The 22,672-nt window shown below is 34.8% G+C and overlaps 1 protein-coding gene across 5 annotated transcripts in view; it reads left to right on the forward strand.

The window, feature by feature from the left end:
• LOC149777584 (neurofibromin-like) overlaps positions 1-22,672 on the forward strand; it is a 295,420-nt gene that overhangs the window by 129,215 nt on the left and 143,533 nt on the right. For all 5 annotated transcript variants that reach the window (XR_016416190.1, XM_089942205.1, XM_089942202.1 and 2 more), the window contains exons 27-30: positions 6,219-6,365; positions 12,796-12,912; positions 17,868-18,046; positions 20,124-20,335. Coding sequence is in view for 4 of the 5 variants with exons in the window: in XM_089942205.1 (XP_089798331.1) it covers positions 6,219-6,365; positions 12,796-12,912; positions 17,868-18,046; positions 20,124-20,335 (655 nt within the window). In the remaining variant the exon portion in view is untranslated. The remainder of the gene's footprint in view (positions 1-6,218; positions 6,366-12,795; positions 12,913-17,867; positions 18,047-20,123; positions 20,336-22,672) is intronic.

Consider the following 22,672-nt stretch of genomic DNA (forward strand, 5'->3'; position numbering starts at 1 on the left):
GAGCATCCTTTTTGATATATTGTTCTTAAAAACTTGGAGCACCTGGAGGTGGCAATGGGAGGTAACATGCAAGAGCTACTGCCCTATGTATGAGATAGAAAAGAAGAATTACAAATTTTCGTTGTTTTATTAGGGCTGGATTCTGGCGGTAGATGGCTTATATCCCTAATGTTATTGTGATCAGGTAAGTATTCTCTGAGAAACTTAATTTCCAGCAATAATAATGTTAATATTTTTTTATAGAGCACAGTGTTGAAGTGCTGATTTAACAAAATATTTGGTTTCCAACTTTGAAACTGTATTTGTTATCATGTGTGGAGAATTTGAGTTGTAATATCATGCAGCTTACTAGTTAATGTTGCATCATTTTGAGATAAGAACAACAGACTTGATAATTAAAGTATTCATTAGGCTTCTGCTTAATAGCTTAATAACATAGTTAAATCAAATTTTTTTCTCACTTGGTAGGCAACATTAGTATAAATTTAAATTTTCATCAAAATTGAACAAAAATGACCAAATTATTACATTATATGAATTTGTACATGTTATTTTATTGAAGATTGTTTTTGTATCACAGTTCCGTGACAGTGAGCTTTGACAAACTATGAAATCACTCACACAAAGCTTACTAATTACAACTATCAAATTCATAATTCTGCTGGAGTCACTGATGAGCTTGATTGACATTTGATAGTAAAGAGTGTTAAGAAAATGAGGAATTTTCAAGAATTGGAACTCACAGGTTCTACCAGTGCTTTGTACTTCTGCTGATTCAAAATAAGTCAAACTTCACTAAATCAGGTCATTGCTGGTAATGATTAAAAAAACAACTAAAACAATACTGCAGATCTGCAATTACTACAATGTATGGTTGAAAGAATTTTCAGAGTGAAGTCTCCTTTATTTGCAGATGTTCCTAGGTTTTTATGCATCACAGTTTGTGTGCAAAGATTTGCTTTTTTATTTATTTTAAATTTTGCATATTTGTTTTATTTGTGCATATTAATTTTGTAATTGATGTTCATTGGTGTCTCCTCATGCACTGGGTGCCAAGCTCTCTTTACTCTTAATAAATTCAATACTGTATATTAGTTAAAATACTGTATATACTTACAAACTGAGTCCAACATCAAATTGCAAACCTAGGTAATGTGGCAGCAGATATGAGTCTGTGCAGTTTGTTAGAACTAATCAGTAGAACAAACAACATAGACCCTGATCTGCCAGTGCACTATGCAGTATCAAAACTGTAACCTGTGTTAAGTAGCTACCTCTGGTAAGTGAAAAAGTCTCCTCTTAACGCAGGTGTTCTTAGGACAGGTTCAGAAGTTATCTCATTGGGGCTTGAATGTGGCTGTTTAGGACAATTGATTGCTTAATATAGATTATCTTTAAGGTAGATTTGAGTAAGAGATGTTGAAGCCAAGCTTAGCAAATCATCATAAAGATACTTAAAGTGAAAGAACAAATGACAATATGTTGTATCTAATTAGAGGGACTCATTCACATATGATTCCAATATTCCTAATTATAGGGACTCCTTCACATGATTCCAGTTTTCCTAATTAGAAGGACTCCTTCATGTGATTCCACATATATGATTCCAGTTTTCCTAATTAGAACAACTCCTTCACATGATTCCAATATTCCTATTTATAGGGACTCCTTCCCACATGATTTCAATTTTACCAATTAGAGGGACTCCTTCACATATGATTTGAATATTCCTAATTATAGGGACTCCTTCCCATATGATTCCAATTTTCTTAACTCGAGGGACTCCTTCACATATGATTCCAATTTGCCTAAGTAGAAGTCTCCTTCACATGTGACCCCTTCACTTATGATTCTTATTTTCCTAATTAGAAGGACTCATTCACATATGATTCCAATATTTCTAATTATATGGTCTCCTTCACATGATTCCAGTTTTCCTGATCAGAAGGCCTCTTCACATGATTCCACACATATGATTCCAATTTTCATAATTAGAAAAACTCCTTCACATATGATTCCAATATTCCTAATTATAGGGAGTCCTTTCCACATGATTCCAGTTTTCCTAATTAGAGGGACTCCTTCACATTTGATTCGAATATTCCTAATTATAGGGACTCCTTCCCATATGATTCCAATCATTGTTAATTCGAGGGACTCCTTCACATATGATTCCAATTTGCCTAAGTAGAGGACTCCTTCACATATGATTCCAATTTTTCTAATTTGAGGGAATACCTCCCACATGATTCCAGTTTTCCTAATTAGAGGGACTCCTTTACATGATTCCAGTTTTCCTAATCCGAGGGACTCCTTCACATAAGATTCCAGTTTTCCAGATTTGAGGACTGGTTCACATATTTCAATTTTCCTAATTAAGTAGACTCCTTCCAATATGATTCCAATTTTTCTAATTCAGTGGACTCCTTCCAATATGATTCCAATTTTCCTAATTAGAGGGACTCCTTCACTTATGATTCCAGTATTCCTAATTGAAAGGATTCCTTCTTCAAATTTTCCTTTTACATAAGAATCTTGGAAATAACCATTAAAGAATGTTCTCCTTACACTGTTAACCAGTTTTATTAGAAGGCAACCAAATTTTCATTGTAAAATACAGAATTTTATAGCAACATGCTGTCATCCTGCTCAGAAAATTGTACTCAGATAATTTGTTCTCCCCATGATTAGGAAGGTGATATCATGACCTATACATTCACATGCAAAGATGCCATTCATTCTGATTTTGGTGGAATCATTTCCATTTTAAACCTCAAATTATTATGTCTGATTTTTAGGTCAGTTATAATATATGTACTAATTTGTCTCATTATAATAATTTTGTGAAAGTGTACCTTTCTTGTTTCATCGAGGCCATTGAATATTGATCATTCGGAAATCATATCAGCTTAGTGCCCTGAGAAATTTCAAGAAAAGTATCAAAATGAAAGCAGGTGATAAGGATTATACCCGGATGATAAAATCCATGTCAGACATTCTAAATGGAATATGCAAGGTACCAGCACTGGGTGAATATCATGGCTTGGCAGGGTTTTATTTTGGTCGACTGTTTCATATCACATGGTGGGAAAGTTAACTGCAGGATACACAATTGAACCCAAAAACCACTTTCAGGCAGTAAAATTCACCAAACTTGGTACCTAGGTTTCCCATCTGGTGACTGTGATTTTCAGGGCATCAGTCAGGGGTGGGGTGGGGTGGGGTGGGTGTCCAAAGTTTTTTTTTGTTGTAATTAGTGATATTTGTATATAAAAAAAATTCTCAAACTTTCTACATCAGATGTATTTGTTGCACAAGAACACATACTATCTTCTATTAATACCGGACCTCTGGGTCACTGGTAGTGGCTAGAGCTGGAATGGCAGTTTGGTGGTGAGGTTTCATGGCTAAATAGAGGTGGGGGGAATGCCATGACATTGAAAACGTGCTACTATTTTAAAGTAAAAGAGCATGATATACTATATAAGATTGATTTCTGTGTATTTCTGAAAAGTCTTATATATATGTGTGTGTGTGAAAAAGTCCCTTTAAATTGCCAATACAGCAAAGAAAATATTTGATGGAACATTTAAAATTGTATACAGATATGTTTTGCTAATAAAATAATGGTGATTGATATGATTACGTGGCATCATTAGACAATATGATCACATGGTGGATTGATTCAGGTTGGTCCAAATTTGTTGAGAGCTGGAGCACCCAGGCAAGATGGCTTGCGCTAGCAAGACAGTGATCCCTCATCATAAGGCTGTTCAAGGGTCTTATTAGTGCATCCCATTACAGGCAAGGCTATGTATTACTAGGTTATTTTTGCCTCACCTGCATTTAGCAGATAGCAAAACTTTGGTGCTTGCAGCATTAGCAATCTGTACGGGCCCTAGATGGCCAAGTGGTCTAAGGTGCTCGCCAGTACAGATTACTGACATCCCCAGTCCACATGGGTTCGAGTCTTGAACTCAGTAAATATGGGTATGTAAGAAAGCTTGGCTGTAGCTTCCCATGAATGGTGGTTCTTCACCAGAGTTTTCTTGGTTTCTTCCTACACTAGATATACTGGCCACCATATTATCAAATGCTGAAAAAGGGCATCAAACCCACAACAACAGTGAACTATTCTGGGATAAAGTTTGTGAAATCTCATAACTTTTATGTTAGTTGCAGCACTGTTCGAGTAAAACTTTTGTTTGTTATTACTTTGTCTCTAAAATATTGATCTGGTGCTAGGATTTTAATCTTTACTGCATTGCATGGTGACTTTATCATCATAGCACCATACACAGGCAAGATATAGCATTCTACAATATTTTCAGGTAAATAAAGTTATTATAAGAGGATTCAACATAATTTTTTTTAATTTTGCAAGTCACTCAAAGCTGTTACTTAAAAAGTTACTGGTCCATCATAAATACACTATCCTGTCTGTCAGTGTAATCTACTAAAATAGAAATACAATAATAATTCTTCTTTTCAAATTTTCTGCATTTGTATAATGCTATGCTGAAATCATGCTTAGCATTGATATGAGAATTCCACATTTTGAGAAAAATCTTAATTAGAACTTTTAATTTACACATTTTTTTTCTTCACACTCCAAATTTTCATAGGTGCCTCTGCATATTCCACTCACAAGTCTGGCACACTAGCACACTAATTAGAAAGCACATGAGCCAGTGTTAAAAAATTCACTGTATAGTAGCCTGAAAGCCTAGTTTTGCTGATGTAATTTGATATCTGATTGGTCATTTTATCATCAAATACTCACTGTCATAGGTTTTCATTGGTATAAATGCAGAGTGTACTAGACAGTATTTGTTCTGTTTGAAAATGGTCACAGAAGGATTTTGTGGTTAAGAAATACAGAAATGTAGCAATTATGGATGCTGAAATCAAGATTTTTTGGTGATTGGAATAGATAGAGAAGTAAATTAATGGTTGGAAATTTGAATCTGTTTAGTCAAGAAACTGTCATAGAATTTATTGGCTTCTGAATATTAAATTGTTTGAAATGTTATGTTTTGGGACAAGATGTTAATTTGGATTGGTTTTTCATAGAATGTATCTTTATGACCAATAGAATAGAATTTGCATTGTTTGGAATATTATTTTTATTGCAGTGATGAGTATAGGGTTGATATTGATGAAAAACATTGCTAATATCTTTTTTTAAACCTTGTAATCCCTTAGTTCATCAGATAGCAAACTCTTTTCTATTTAAGAAATTTAATTAAGCATTAAATATTCATTGATGTATTAAGATTTGTATGTCCGTTTGTCACATTTTGTGGAAAGCATTGTATTGAAACTATTAGGAGATAGCATTTTATTTATTTGAAAACAAAACTAAGTAATTAAATTTTGGATGTGGCAGGAGGTGTTGACTTTCTGGGCCTCCTACCAGGGCATTGCCCCATTGGCTTAGGCTGCCCACTCACCAGGCACATTTTCAGTTCTTTGCAATTTTTACACACTAGTTGAACTGAGATGGCAAAATACTATACATACATGTCAACCATCTTGCAGACATTTGCACAGTAAGTTCAGTCAGACATTAAAATAATGTTTTTTTTGAGACTATCTACCAACTGTATTGCTGTTTACTTTGCTGTTAGAAATAGAAAAATGTACACACTGGAACGAAAGCATGTTGAAACTTTTGCCAGATTTTTTTTCAAAACCACGAATAAAAACATACTTTTTAATCTCAAAATTTAGCAAGCCAGATCAGAAAGAGTATACAGTCCAAAAGAATGTTGTTGGCTGTGAGATAGCTGGCAGATATCTGTTTTGAATGTTTGATAAAGATATATATATATATATATATATATATATATAATGGTTTGTATGTTACACAGTATTGGTTATTGGTGGTCATCAGCCAAGAACTAAATAAATGTAAAGACTAAATTCTTGCAATTTACATTTGTACCTTAATGTATGGATTGGGAAGGGTGTCCTGTTATCTCCACAGATAGATAATTGTTTGTTGAAATCTGTTGCTTGTAGAAACCACAAAATCCATGAAAATATGGTAAATTATTAGTGACGACAAATGTAAATTTTTATGTATTCCAGGACCATACCTATGTAATGTCATTTGAGGGCCTGCAGTATATTTAGATGCTTTATAATGAGGGTTCACTGTAATTGGTGTTGTGCTATATTTGTTGGTCCCTTTGTTGGTGTTTATTTTTTTGTAGTAAGAGGCATGAGAAGGGTATGTCATCTCGCAGCAGCGGAATCCAGCGTTGTCTCCACCATAATCAGTCTGGCGGGCAGTGTTCCTCCAAAACTTCACTGCCCACAGTTCTCCATCAACCAGTCTTTCTCACTCAGCCTGCATTGTTGTGAGTATCTGAACAGAGCAGTAAAAATACTGTTTGAAAGGATGTCTTCATTGCAATGTAGAGGGTCTGCACCCGTTGCCATACACAACCATATTCTGCATGATTCTTTTATTATTCTTGATTCCATGTACTTTTGTAGTAGAGTCAAAATTTATGTTATTTTGTGTGTTAATTGTTTCTTCTGCAAGTTCAAAATGTACTGTTTAAGATCAGGAATAAATCAAAATCATGAGTTGGTTGATTCTCTGCAGTAACAGGTGCAGACATTCTATATGTATGACCTATTATTGGAAGATATGAGAACTAACATTGTTTATTACTAATTTAGTCATAATTGAAGTAGTCAGCAAAAAAGATATTGGTAGCATTTTAACCATTATTAACATTCATAAATCCACCAATGCAACTATTATCTCTGTAGTATGAGGGCATAGAAAATTGTTGAAAATGAAATTTATGTGGTTCTTTTTCAAATGGAGGCACATGCTGTCTCTTTGGTCTTCAGAAAGTTCCACTGGATTTTGCTGCCACATACTTTGATGTTCAGTGAATTAAATAAAGCATTACTTTGAAATATTAAAATCCCAATTTAATCTTTTGATGTCTGAAATTTTTTGCATGTGAGCATGAGTGGTTTTTATTTTCCCTTTCCATACAGTTGTTCGCTTCTATTTTTCTGAGCAACTCTGAAATTATGCATTCAATTAAATGGTCATTCCCATCTGTTTTATATCTTGTTTCTGCATGCCACCCAACCCCATGTCTGTGAGTTGGGTGTGGGATATAACTATTGCGATGTCTGTCTTTATGTAAACCTTTCCAGAGCACAACTTGAAAAGAAAGTATCCCTGAAAAGAAAAAAACAACAAACCTGGTACACTTATTGGACAGATGGTTTCAATGTGCCTTTTGCTGTTCACGGTTCTTCATTTTCAATATTTTCTCTGTGTATGTCCATGTTTCTGTCTGTGCATCCATACATTGTCCACACATTTGTTTCCAGAGGAAAGCCTTCATTCAAAGTATCTGCAGAACTTGGTGACTAGTTGTCTGATGTGCCATTTGTTGTTCACAGTTCTTCATTTTCTGTATTTTCTGTTTTTCGGTCCATCCACTTTTTCTTTGATCTTATAAGAGACAATATTCACATTTTACTTCAAAAGTTTTTTCTTTCTGTAGATTTCAGAAATTGGTAATATTTAGGATTATTTATAATTTCCTTGTGAACTTCACATATCTGAAGTCTTTGACAGATCATTCTGTCTCCTATCAGACATTTTGGCCCACTGGATGATGTACAGTACTCCATCTTGGGTTTTTCTCTATCCTTCTCTGTATATTGCATGCAAGAGGTGGGGGTTGGATGAAGGGGCATGTATAACTGTTGCTATATTTTTGTTTCCAGATCATAACTCTCAAACAGTAAAGATATTTCAGAGAAGTATGGTAAATGATTCTTAGGCAAGTTTGATAGAGGTGCCATTTTGTTCTTATAATTTTCCACTTTGAAAAAAAAGAAAAAGGAATTAAAGTGTAGCATAAGTATATATAAATTGAGAGTACAACTCCTTAGAACACTGTTATAAATACTGTGTAAATTAGGAGTACCACACCATAGGGCACTGTCATAAATAGTATATAATTTGAGAGTGCTACTTACCAAGTACTTTCAGGGAGACTTCTACATCAGCAGACATCTTTTTTTGTAACAGTTTATTCTTGTAAATAGACAGCCTCCTCATTCAGAACTCCTTTTAAGTAGACAGCCTCCTCATTCAGAACACCTTTTAAATAGACAGCCTCCTCATTCAGAACACCTTTTAGCATAATTGGTGATCTTAGTTGAGGATTATTACTGTGTACATCTACTTGGAAGATTGCCATGAAATTTTACATACACATTCATACTAAGGTCTAGTTGGTTCTAAAAGTATTTTGGTGCCACTCACATATGCAGTACAGCTGGCCACAATGACCAATTTGAAAATCTTGTTTTTGCTGCTTCTCCTGAATGGATGATCATGTCTTGATGAGTTTTCACTAAAAGACTTTTTATGTTTGATGGTCCTAAATAAAAACAGTCTAACGAACAGAATAACCATCATGGTAGACATTTTGAAATCTTTGAAAACTCGAATTCTTCAGAATGGAAAGTCAGTGATGCTGGGTTTTAACCAGATTTGTAAAGAAGTCTAATTAGTCTTCATTGAAAATGGTGCCACTCAGACAGCCATTATAACCATCACAGTGTGTGTGAGTGTGTGTTTTTGTGTGTGATTTGGATTTTTAACTTAACTTTAGCAAATTTTCATTCATATTGTTACAATGTCTGTAGTGTGGCAGTTTATAGTGATGTCTAGCACTGGTGTATCATGCCGCAGACATGTAGCATGATGTCCCACCCAGTCACATCCTGACACCAGGCCGACCAGTCCTAACACTAACCTTGTAATGCTGAGCACCCAGCAAGGCAGCTGTTAGTACCATTTCTTATAAGTCTTTGGTTTGACTAATCCTTGGTTTCAAACCCACGACCTGCATCCGAGGCAGACACTCTAACCACTAGGCCAGTGGAGCGGTCAGATCATCACAGTAGCAGTCTTGAAAACTCCTCTTGAGTAGATGGTCCTATCATCATTGGGTTTTCATGAAAAGATGTTTTATGATGTCTGCTCAGTTCCAAATGAAAATGGTGCTGAACTGACATATAATATGGTCACCACAGCAGTTATCTTGAAAATCTTGTTATTGCTAATAGTCCTCGATGAAAAGTCATATCAACATTGCCTTGTCAACAGAAGGCTTTTTATGATGTTCTGGTTGGTCCTAAATGAAGATGTTGTTGATCAGGCACCCAATATGGCCACAGTGGCAGCCGTCTCGAAAATCTTGACACTGTTCCTAAAAGGAAAGTAATTTTGACATGGGGGCTTTCCACCAGAAGAAAGATTATATCTAGTTGGTTCTAATTAATAATGGTACCAATCTGACCCCAAATTCGGCTGCCATGACAGCCATCTTGAAAATCTTGAAAACATTCCTCCTGATCCTATTAGCATGGTTTTTCACCAAAAGTCTTTTAATGGCATCTAGTTTGTCATTATGAAATTAGTGCTCATCCTTACATTTTGTATGGCTGCTACAGTAGCTGATGTGAAATCACATTGTTCAAAAATGTTAGAGATGGTTTCACTACATTGCTGTTAACAAGAATAAATGGACTTATCTTGATAAATTCTTTTCATTATTTCTCATTTTTTAAATAGCTCATTAGGATTTCTACCACATTTAGAAATTCACTGTTGAAAATGTCCGGTCTCGTGGATATTTTCTATTAATTAAATGGCTTAATTATGATGTGTGAAAGCCTAATAGATGAATGGATCTTCCATTTGTGTACTTGATATATTACTCAGTTTTCAAAATTTAGGTTAGTAGTACTGTTATTTGCTTAGTTTTCAGACCACTCAGTGATTTGCACTGAAGAACAAATATTTTTTTCTCTTTATCAAAACTAAATTGTTTATGTTGAAATTCAGTGGCAAAACAAGTTCTCAGAATTTGCAGCTACTGAGTTGGATTGAGTTTGATTTGCTGTTTGAAGGCACAGTAACACAGAAAGGTTATTTAGTGCCAAGAAAATGAGAGTTAAGTGTCTTGCCCATGGAAATATCATGTTAACTTACCCAGACTCGTTTAATGGTAGGATTTGGAAACCACCACAGCCCAGTGCACTAACCATAGAGCTACTAGAGCTTATCACTCCATTAGTCACCACTTGTGACATGCAGGATGGCAAATCTGGCCTATTTTACATACTCTTGTGATGTGCAGGATGGCAGATCTGGCCTATTTTACATACTCTTGTGACATGCAGGATGGCAAATCTGGCCTATTTTACATATTCTTATGACATTAAGTATGGTAAATCTGGCCTATTTTACATACTCTTGTGACATGCTGGATGGCAAATTTGGCCTATTTTACATACTCTTGTGACATACAGGATGGCAAATCTGACCTATTTTACATACTGTTGTGATCCTGCAAATCTGGACTATTTTATATACTCTTGTGACATGCTGGATGGCAAATCTGGTCTATTTTATATACTCTTGTGACATGCAGGATGGAAATTCTGGTCTATTTTGCTTACTCTTATTGACATGCTGGATGGCAAATCTAGCCTATTTTACATACTCTTATGACATGCAGGATGGCAAATCTGGCCTATTTTACATATTCTTATGACATTAAGTATGGTAAATCTGGCCTATTTTACATACTCTTGTGACATGCTGGATGGCAAATTTGGCCTATTTTACATACTCTTGTGACTTGCAGGATGGAAATTCTGGCCTATTTTACTTACTCTTGACATGCTGGATGGCAAATCTGGCTTATTTTACATACTCTTATGACATGCAAGATGGCAAATCTGGCCTATTTTACATATTCTTATGACATTCAGAAAGGGGAATCTGGCCTATTTTACATACTCTTGTGACATGCTGGATGGCAAATCTAGCCTATTTTACATACTCTTATGACATGCATGATGGCAAATCTGGCCTATTTTACATATTCTTATGACATTCAGAAAGGGGAATCTGGCCTTTTTTACATACTCTTGTGACATGCAGGATGGAAATTCTTGCCTATTTTACATCCTCTTATGACATGCAGGATGACAAATCTGGCCTATTTTACATACTCTTATGACATGCAGGATGGCAAATCTGGTCTGTTTTACATATTCTTATGACATTCAGAAAGGGGAATCTGGCCTATTTTACATACTCTTGTGACATGCAGGATGGGAAATCTGGCCCATTTTACATACTTTTGTGATATTCAGAATAGGGATTCTGGCCTATTTTACATCCATGATCTTTAAGATGATGGAGAATCATAAGAAAACCAGTGGCAGTAGATAGGAAGCTATTGACCCTTAAATGTATTGTTTACTTTATTCTCTCACACCTGAAAGCATCATACCCGTTTTGTCATATGATAGGCTGGATAAATTTATCTTAAACCAGGTGTTCTTAGATATACAGGCTACCAAAGTGATGCTATTTACTTGGTGTCACTGATACACCTCTTCTGATGTGCTAAGGGTGGATGGGTCTCATATTCTGCATTGTTTATGACAATAGTTGGACTCCTACTCATGTGTGTAGGTAGGATAAGGAATTCTAACCGTCTCTGACTAGGATTTATATGACACAAGCTGACAAATATTTTACCCCATATCCTGCCCACAAACATGAAGAGGTTCATTTGGATCAAACCTTATATTGAAGAAAGATCAGGAGGAAACGGTAAAGTGTTTATGTTGTCAGCATATTGTTACAGATATAAATGGATTATGTCTTTTGAATTGTTTGGATTTTTGATGACTATGTATGATTGACATCTTACTGTGTATGTCTTTGAAAGTAGATTTTTTTTATTGCATGAAATTTTTAAAAAAAAAGCTTCATTTGAAGATGGCTTTGTTTTGTTTTTTCAGTTGCTATTTCATTTTTTTGTAAACTCAGTCATTTGGTGCAACTTTTTTTGTTGCAATCAATAGAATTTCTGCCAGATTAACTCTGAACCATTCTTGTAGGTATAGTTCAGGTCGGAGTCAAAGAAGTATGCTTATTACATATTTTACCAGACTTGTTTACTATTCAGTAGTTATGAGCAAACTGTAGTTCTCCATTCATTATAACACTGTCTGTGGGAATAATACCACCTATAGTGAGACCGCCTTATGATTAAAGTAAATGATACAGCACTCCCTCAGTATAAATTTCCATAGGGGCCATAAAATATACCACTTTATGGTGAGATTGCTTTACAATGAAGTACATGATACAGTACTCCCTCTATATAACACTGTCCATGGGAGGCATAGAATGTACCGCTTTATGGTGAGATTGCCTAATAATGAAGTACATGATACAGCACTCCCTCATTATAACACTGTTCATGGGAGCCATATAATGTACCACTTTATGGTGAGATTGCTTTATAATGAAGTACATGATACAGTACTCCCTCATTATAACACTGTTCATGGGAGCCATAGAATGTACCAATTTATGGTGAGATTGCTTTATAATGAAGTACATGATACATAAATTTTACTTGCACTTAATGATTTGGGATCCATGACCATACCCACATTTTAACAGGAACTGTGTTATAATGAAGGGCATTATAGTGAATGAGTTCTGTAACATTTTCATATGAAGCATTCACAGTGGACACACATCACTATTACTGGTATACCTGTTAATTCTCCTGTGAACAAGGCCATAATAAATATTCTTAGGGAAGATAAAGTTGCTTGACTATTTTTAAAAAAATGAATTCCTATGCTTGACATCAATCAGTTTTAATATTTTTGATGGAAATTTCTTGCCCCTGATATTTGCAGGGACCTGGACCAGGCCAGTATGGAAGCTGTAGCAGCCCTTTTGGCAGGCTTACCCCTCCAACCAGAGGAGAGTGACAGGGGAGATCTAATGGAGGCCAAGTCTCAGTTATTTCTTAAGTGAGTACAGCCATTCAGACTTTCTGGATCAATCTAGAATTCCCAATTTATGTGTCAGCTTATTGCATTAAAGTAACCATGTAAGACTTTGCATCTCTAGTCTGTGTTCTTCCAAGGAATCTTTTTTATCATCTAACTGAATCTTTACAGTTGACAGGCAGTCTTGGCTGTGTCAACATGGGGCTAACTGGCAGCTTGTAGTTTACCTTTTTTTTGATGGTGTGTCCATTTTACTGATCGGTTTTTGTAATTTTTAATATCCTTCATTTTTTTTTCTACTGTATCTAAAAAAATCATAAAGTATATTGCATTTTACATAGAATGTCATACTTTTTATAAAATCATTTTAATTTTTGTTCATAAAAATCATACGGAGAATAGTTACATTTGCACATTTTTTATAGCCATGTGATGTTTGCGATAAAGGCTATTGTAATTAAAAATAATTATATATTAGGAGGTGTTTCTTGACAATGAAATATAGTAATACCCTTGTATGTTTACATGGGGAAGATCATAATCGTCAGGTAAATGAACAATCGAGATCATAATTGCCTTGTAAGCTTTCTCTTTCTTTCACACTCACCAGCAGCAAAAGCTACAAATACCATTCTGAATGCATACAATCTTACACACTGACACAGCATTATTTTATCCCTCCCTCATTCTTTCACACTTGCACACATTCACGAAAAACAGGTTCTTTTATTTGTATTGTAATTTAACAATGGTGTTAGCGTTGCTGTTAGAATGTAAGTTGCACATAACATCAACAACAGGGGCTTTTATCATTGCTTACAATGAGCCTGTCAATAATACAAGGACTGTATATAAAATTGTATATACTACATGTATTTACAGGTAAATTGTAAGCAACGATATTGGTCTAAATGACTTCGAGCATCTTAATCACATTGCCAACATAGCACATTATATTTTTTAAAGGTTAATTAGAAACATAAAAGCATATCAACACTGTTATATAGCATATCAGAAGCTGATTCAGGGATCTGCTTGGTGCATTAAAGTGACGATATATGATGTTATCTATGTTATGCCTATACTGTGCTAAGGAGGCATGCTGTTAAGGTAAAACTTTCAAGAATTTTGGATTAATGACTTAGTCCATTAAAGTAACCGTTTAATATGTAACCTCACCAGTAAGGTATAGAAACACTGCTGCAGTAGAATTGTCTTGATTAATCTAGAATTAAAAAGTCATGGATCTGTTTATTGTCTTCAAGTGACAATGTAAGATGGATCTGCTTACTGTATTAAAGTGACTATGTAACATGGATCTGTTTAGTGTATTAAAGTGACTATGTAAGATGGATCTGCTTACTGTATTAAAGTGACTATGTAACATGGATCTGTTTAGTGTATTAAAGTGACTATGTAAGATGGATCTGCTTAGTGTATTAAAGTGACTATCTAAGATGGATCTGTTTAGTGTATTAAAGTGACTGTGTAACATGGATCTGTTTAGTGTATTAAAATGACTATGTAAGATAGATCTGCTTAGTGTATTAAAGTGACTATGTAAGATGGATCTGTTTAGTGTATTAAAGTGACTATGTAAGATGGATCTGCTTAGTGTATTAAAGTGACTATCTAACATGGATGTGCTTAGTGTATTAAAGTGGCTGTGTAACATGGATCTGTTTAGTGTATTAAAGTGACTATGTAAGATGGATCTGCTTAGTGTATTAAAGTGACTGTGTAACATGGATCTGTTTAGTGTATTAAAATGACTATGTAAGATGGATCTGCTTAGTGTATTAAAGTGACTATGTAAGATGGATCTGCTTAGTGTATTAAAGTGACTGTGTAAGATGGATCTGCTTAGTGTATTAAAGTGACTATGTAACATGGATTTGTTTAGTGTATTAAAGTGACTGTGTAAGATGGATCTGCTTAGTGTATTAAAGTGACTGTGTAAGATAGATCTGCTTAGTGTATTAAAGTGACTGTGTAACATGGATCTGTTTAGTGTATTAAAGTGACTATGTAACATGGATCTGTTTAGTGTATTAAAGTGACTATGTAAGATGGATCTGCTTAGTGTATTAAAGTGACTGTGTAAGATGGATGTGCTTAGTGTATTAAAGTGACTATGTAAGATGGATCTGTTTAGTGTATTAAAGTGACTATGTAAGATGGATCTGCTTAGTGTATTAAAGTGACCATGTAACATGGATCTGTTTAGTGTATTAAAGTGACTATGTAACATGGATCTGCTTATTGTATTAAAGTGACTGTAACATGGATCTGCTTAGTGTATTAAAGTGACTATGTAAGATTGATCTGCTTAGTGTATTAAAGTGACTATGTAAGATGGATCTGCTTAGTGTATTAAAGTGACTATGTAACATGGATCTGTTTAGTGTATTAAAGTTTAGTGTATTAAAGTGACTGTGTAACATGGATCTGCTTAGTGTATTAAAGTGACTATGTAACATGGATCTGCTTAGTGTATTAAAGTGACTATGTAAGATGGATCTGCTTAGTGTATTAAAGTGACTATGTAAGATAGATCTGCTTAGTGTATTAAAGTGACTATGTAAGATGGATCTGTTTAGTGTATTAAAGTGACTATGTAAGATGGATCTGCTTAGTGTATTAAAGTGACTATGTAACATGGATCTGTTTAGTGTATTAAAGTTTAGTGTATTAAAGTGACTGTGTAACATGGATCTGCTTAGTGTATTAAAGTGACTATGTAACATGGATCTGCTTAGTGTATTAAAGTGACTATGTAAGATAGATCTGCTTAGTGTATTAAAGTGACTATGTAACATGGATCTGCTTAGTGTATTAAAGTGACTATGTAAGATGGATCTGCTTAGTGTATTAAAGTGACTATGTAAGATAGATCTGCTTAGTGTATTAAAGTGACTATGTAAGATGGATCTGTTTAGTGTATTAAAGTGACTATGTAAGATGGATCTGTTTAGTGTATTAAAGTGACTATGTAAGATGGATCTGTTTAGTGTATTAAAGTGACTATGTAAGATGTATCTGTTTAGTGTATTAAAGTGACTATGTAAGATGGATCTGCTTAGTGTATTAAAGTGACTATGTAAGATGGATCTGTTTAGTGTATTAAAGTGACTATGTAAGATGTTATCTCAATAGTGTGCTAAGGAGGCATACTGTGGTAACAAAACTTTCTGGATCATTTCAGAATTCTGGATTAATGGGTCTGCATAATGCCTTAAATTAACCATTTTAGATGATACTTTCCAAGTATGCTGTAGTGGCACACAGTTGTGGTAAAACTGAAGGGATCAGTCCGAAATTATTGATTCGTGGGTCTGCACTGTGCATTAAAGTAGCCATTTTTCTCTGCAGTGTATCATGGAAGCTTTCTGTTATATATAAACTTTGATAGCTTCAGTATTAATCATTCCGATTCCAGGCGTCACTAAAATGACATTCTCAGTCCCACTGTTGGGGTTTCTCTAGCATGAAGTCAATGAACACTTTAAATTACAGAAAAAATTATGGGGAAAAAAGAATTTGCTGCACTTCAAGTTTAAAAGTTCTACTTTATAACTCTATGAAAGGTTTCTTTACCACAGAGAGTGAAAATTAAGTTAAATTTGTCTTTTTTGCAGCTTAAAGGAATATATAATAGTGTCAGTTTAATTGGAAAAGTTAGTTTTGAACTGCACTGATATATCCACATACAGCGTACCATGACTGTTCTCTATTGTGACCATTTTTGCTCCCTTATAATGTGTAAGGTACGAGTCGTAAATGTCATGTAGGCATATGGTATTGACTAAGCTGTAGGTATCATTTTTGAGAATGAAAATTTGATTTGTGCAAAGAAGGGATCCTCATACAAGCATCTCATAGAAAAGATCTGACGTATCTGACTAATCCGTCAGCTTGTGAAGGCAGCAATTGCTTTGTTTTCCCAGTTGATAACCAATTGATTGACCATGAATTTAACAATTGCTCAGTGCCAAGTAGAGACATATAACAAGTTAACTGTGGGAGCTTATTTGAACTCCTTTTGATTTTGCCACAATTTAAATAGATTCATCCATGCTAGACATACACGTGTCCCAGCCCACTCTGAAGGCTCAGATGGGTGGGTAGGTGGGTGTTTCAAAGTATGCAGCACAGTGCTGGCTATATAGCATACATTGAAAGTTACAATTTTAAATTTGAAAGATTAAAAGTTCATTTATAAAGATAAAAAGATTGGGAAAAACATTAGAATAGAATTGAACATAACATTTTCAGCATCACTTTATCCTGAATAAATTTTCTGCATTACAATATATACAATGGCTGCAGGAGATTAGTAAAAGATGAGATGAGCTACTGTATATACTCACTTTTAAGTTGAGTCAAACTGCAAACAACTAACCGCTCTGGTGGGAGGTCATGGGTTCGATTCCTGGCCAAGTCATACCAAAGACTTAGAAATGGTACTAACAGCTGCCTTGCTTGGCACTCAGCATTAAGAGGTTAGTGTTAGGACTGGTAAGCCTGGTGTCAGGATAATGTGAATGGGTGGGACATCATGCTACGTGTCTGCGGCATGATGCCCTAGTGCTAGACAACACTATAAATTGCCAGACTGCAGACATCATAGCGATATGACTGATTTTTTTTTAATGCTGCGTTAAAAATCCAAATCACACACACACACACACACATGCAAACAACATAGATCATGATCTGCCATATCATAATGTGCCTGCAGATCAGGGTTTATGTTGTTTGTTCTACTGATTACTCCTAACAAACTGCACAGACCCAGATCTGCCAGCACATGATGCGATGGCTGATTTGGGTCTGTGCAGTTTTCAGTTGGGTTCATTTTATAAGTGAATACATATGTTATTGTTGATTACACTTGTTTAAAAATCATGCACATTGGATTGCTGTTTGTATGAAAGACATAATGTTTGACAGAACCTATTTGCATTTATCATTAGGTACCTAACGTTGTTCATGAACTTGCTGAATGACTGCTCAGAGGAAGAGCAGGACAAAGCGATGGACCCAAATCGAAAGCGAAGCACCTCCAACCTTAGTGCCCTTCGCAACTGCACTGTTCAGGCCATGTCCAACCTGCTCAACGCTAACATAGACAGTGGACTTATGCACTCTATAGGTGTGTTTTTTCTTTCTTTCCTTTCATATGCATGATTATCAATATCGAGACATAGGTATCACTTTCTTACATTAGTAAGCTGGTTGTTATTCCCATTAAGATTTTTTTGGTTTAAGTGGTTGTAAATCATTTATCATAGCATAGCTTTTTGGACTGACACTGTGTTCCACAGAACATTTATTGTAAAAATCATTTATCTGTTTTCATCTTTGACAAATTCAGTTTATGAAAGCTCTGAACCAAAAGCACAGTGCCTCTAACCATGGCAATTACAGCATGGTAATCTATACATCCACGTACAAGAAGAGCCTCCTCCTGTGTGTAATATGTACCTGACATAAGTAGAAACAGTGTTACAGTGCACTTCATTGGTTAACATGTAAATTTTGAATGCTGTTGATTCTGGTTGGGATTAGTATTTTTTTATTATTAATTCATGTAAGATATTTGTGCATGAATTACGGTATAAAAAAAGATATTACTAGCTGCCAGTCTTGATAATTGCTCTGATTGTTTACACTGTTATTGAAATGTAAGAAAATTTTTCAATTTGTTTTCCACTATCGTGAATGTGTTTGGGTTTGGCAGTGTTACTCCTGTCCATCTGTCTCGTATGTTCTGTGTTAAGGTCAGTTTCTTGAGTACTCGGGTGGGACATTAATGCACTATAAAGACATTTCAAAGTTCTGTATTTAGGTCAGTTTCTCGGTTACTCGGGTGGGACATTTATGTTCTATAAAGACATTTCAAAGTTCGGTATTTAGGTCAGTTTCTTGGGTACTCGGGTAGGCCATTTATGTTCTATAAAGACATTTCAAAGTTCTATAAAGACATTTCAAAGTTCTGTATTTAGATCAGTGTTTTGGTTACTCGGGTGGGACATTTATGTTCTATAAAGACATTTCAAAGTTCTGTATTTCTCGGTTACTTGGGTAGGCCATTTATGTTCTGTAAAGACATTTCAAAGTTCTATAAAGACATTTCAAAGTTCTGTATTTAGGTCAGTTCCTCAGGTACTCGGGTAGGCCATTTATGTTCTATAAAGACATTTCTAAGTTCTGTATTTAGGTCAGTTACTTGGGTGGGACATTTATGTTCTATAAAGACATTTCTAAGTTCTGTATTTAGACTAGTTTCTCAGGTATGGTACTCATTTGGGACATTTATTCTCCAGAAGTTCTTTATTTAGTTCAGTTTCTCTGGCATTAAAGTGGGGTGTTTATTCCATCTGGACATTTCTGAGATGTCTATTTTGGTCAGTTTCCATAATGACATTTCTAAGTGTTGTATATTTAGGTCATTTTCTCAGGCACTCAGTTGGGGCATTTATGTTCCATTTGTTCTGTATTTAGGTTATTTTCTCATGCATTCAGGTAGGGCATTTGTTCTATCAAGATATTTCTGATTTGGTGCAGGCTTCCTATTAAGACATCTTTGGACCAGAGAGGATAAGTTAGACCCTTAATTTTCAGATAATGTTGCATAAGGGCAAAGAATAATTTGGGTCTATTCTACGATGTGTGACTGTGGAATACACATTTTTATAAAGCACCACAATAAGTCGAATGAATTAAAGAAAATCATGCATCATTTTTCCAGCATTACATGTACAACTTCATTAAATCCCTCTTGTAACATGAAAATCCCTCCTATACTTTGAAAATTCTCCTCGTGTTTTCAAATGGAGGCATGTGTATGAGCCTGTAAACCCACCCCAATTTTAGTTCTATAGTAAACACTTGTGAGACTGCATTTAAATGAAATGTACAATAACCACTGTTTTATTTCATTTATTTAAATGAAATGTACAATAACCACTGTTTTATTTCATTTATTTAAATGAAATGTACAATAACCACTGTTTTATTTCATTTATTTAAATGAAATGTACAATAACCACTGTTTTATTTCATTTATTTAAATTAAATGTACAATAACCACTGTTTTATTTCATTTATTTAAATTAAATGTACAATAACCACTTTTATTTCATTTATTTAAATTAAATGTACAATAACCACTTTTATTTCATTTATTTAAATTAAATGTACAATAACCACTGTTTTATTTCATTCAGCCTTGGGCTATCATAAGGATCCACAAACACGGGCAGCCTTTATGGAGGTACTGACAAAAATTCTGCAGCAAGGTACAGAGTTTGAGACATTGGCTGAGACAGCGCTGGCAGACAGGTTTGAGCGTCTGGTAGAATTGGTTACGATGATTGGAGACAAAGGAGAGCTCCCCATCGCCATGGCACTGGCTTCTGTTGTCCCCACACAGCAGATGGTATTAGGCTTTTGCATATTTTTCACTGATCATTCAAATGCTTATTTCAATCGGGTCTCATAAATCCCTTGCAAATCATGGCTTTAAAGTTGCAGAGTAGTCAATTTCGAATTGCCATAGTATCATTTTACCAATTGAGGTCAGATGCTACCATTGTAGTTTGAAATAATAGATAGAAAATAGCATATGCCCTGATCTGTTGTTGCAATGTGGATTTATGCTTTTTGCTATTGGGTGAAAGTTGTCCATTGTAAAATGTGGTATGTTGTTCCAGTTGATGATGTTGCATTAAAGCTGTAGTCTGATAATAGAAAGTCAGATTACCAGTATTAGACATTTCTTCATTTTGATGTTTATGTTTTTGTCCTAAGAATCAATAAAGCTCAAATGTTCCTTCCTGTCTCAGTCATTCTCCTGCATATTGCAGTTTAACATGAAGAATTGTCACCTTTGATTTTTGATTGTTTGTTATTAAATATTGCATTTATTGTACAATGTGGTATCTTTTTTAGTCACATGGGTAAACTTTTTGAGGATATATGATTCAGAGATCTGAAAATACCAGACTAAATAATTTAAATGACGTCTCAATGAATTATGTGCAGGACACTGATTTTCCAGTTCCCATCAAGGAAGTTGTACATGCTAGACACTGATTTTCCAGTTCCCATCAAGGAAGTTGTACATGCAGGACACTGATTTTCCAGTTCCCATCAAGGAAGTTGTATATGCAGGACACTGGACACTGATTTTCCAGTTCCCATCAAGGAAGTTGTACATGCAGGACACTGATTTTCCAGTTCCCATCAAGGAAGTTGTACATGCAGGACACTGATTTTCCAGTTCCCATCAAGGAAGTTGTGCATGCAGGACACTGATTTTCCAGTTCCCATCAAGGAAGTTGTATATACAGGACACTGGACACTGATTTTCCAGTTCCCATCAAGGAAGTTGTACATGCAGGACACTGATTTTCCAGTTCCCATCAAGGAAGTTGTACATGCAGGACCGGTGATTTAACAAAATAGTGGAGAAGGAGAATAAAGATGCATTTCAAATAAGCAGATTAGGAATTTATTTATGAAATAAAACTTAGGAAAAGACATTGCTCTGTATGAGGTTTTACAAGAATCTACACAGTGCTAGAACAGAATTAAATGTTAAGTAAGGGATTCTGCTATTCATTTGATTATATCTCGTGGTAACATCTCACCATTTCCCATTTTTCCATTTCATTGACAATAAAGACATTTTATTGACTTTACAAAAACCACACAAAAGAATTTGACAAATTTTACAGAAGCATTGTGACATGAAGGGCTTTTAAATTTTGCCAATATGTTGTCAACTACAGTAGAAAAACCTTAACAAATTCTTCTAAAATACCAGTTAATGTACATCAATCAGATTTGATAAAACGTGTCCTCGCTTCAACGCCTTTCACAGTCTTACATATAATGTTCTTCTGACCAATTATGGCTGCCATTAGTTTAAGAAGATACATTATTATCACCAAATGCTGTGGAACAGAATTTTGACCAACATTGACTTAAAGCATCCTAGCATAATTTACCTTTCAGCATTGGACAGATAATGCTGGTGTGTCATCAAAAATGTAAGATGATACAGAAAGTAGAGAAATAACGGTTTTCCTAACATGTAGGCTGAGCTGTTGCTAGGATTTGAAACTCATTCTTTCAGTCATGAGTCTGGCATGTTACCCAATTAGCCACTGCAGCTCCAGCCTCCATTATTCATGCCTTAGGCTGGCATTCTACATTCTGAGCCACAAGAATTCCTGGGATTAAAGAGCTTTTTATTTTTATTTTACAGATGATAATATTCCATTCCATTATGGAGACCATTAATAAAACAAGAAGAACATTTAAATGACATTTTTTTCAAAAACTGCGCAACAGAATTCAGTTATGTTTGGTATGAACGACTTCAGGTTCTTATAAATGATACAGATTCATTGTCAAGTAAAGCTGTTGTTAAAAAAATAGATAAACAATAATTTCTCAAAAGTTGCTCCACAGTTTTATGAAATTTGACAGAATTTGCACTGGTACAAAAGGATTTTTCAAGTTTGCACAAATGATGTTGATCCAGCATCAGATACTGCCAAAGTTATGGAAAATTTGAGTACCTTTTAAAAAAGTTACAAAATTTGACAAATAGCTTAAGCTTGAATGAAAGCTGTTGAAATTTATGGAAATGAATGCTGATTCAATCAAATATGTTGATAATTGCCAAAAATAGAAAAATATATTTATGTAAAAAACAATGTTAATTAATGTTGACCGACTTTGAAAGAAAGGCCCTTAATACTGATCC

Source organism: Sinohyriopsis cumingii, chromosome 18, assembly GCF_028554795.1.
Source record: "Sinohyriopsis cumingii isolate HCF-2022 chromosome 18, ASM2855479v2, whole genome shotgun sequence".
Lineage (NCBI taxonomy): Eukaryota > Metazoa > Mollusca > Bivalvia > Unionida > Unionidae > Sinohyriopsis > Sinohyriopsis cumingii.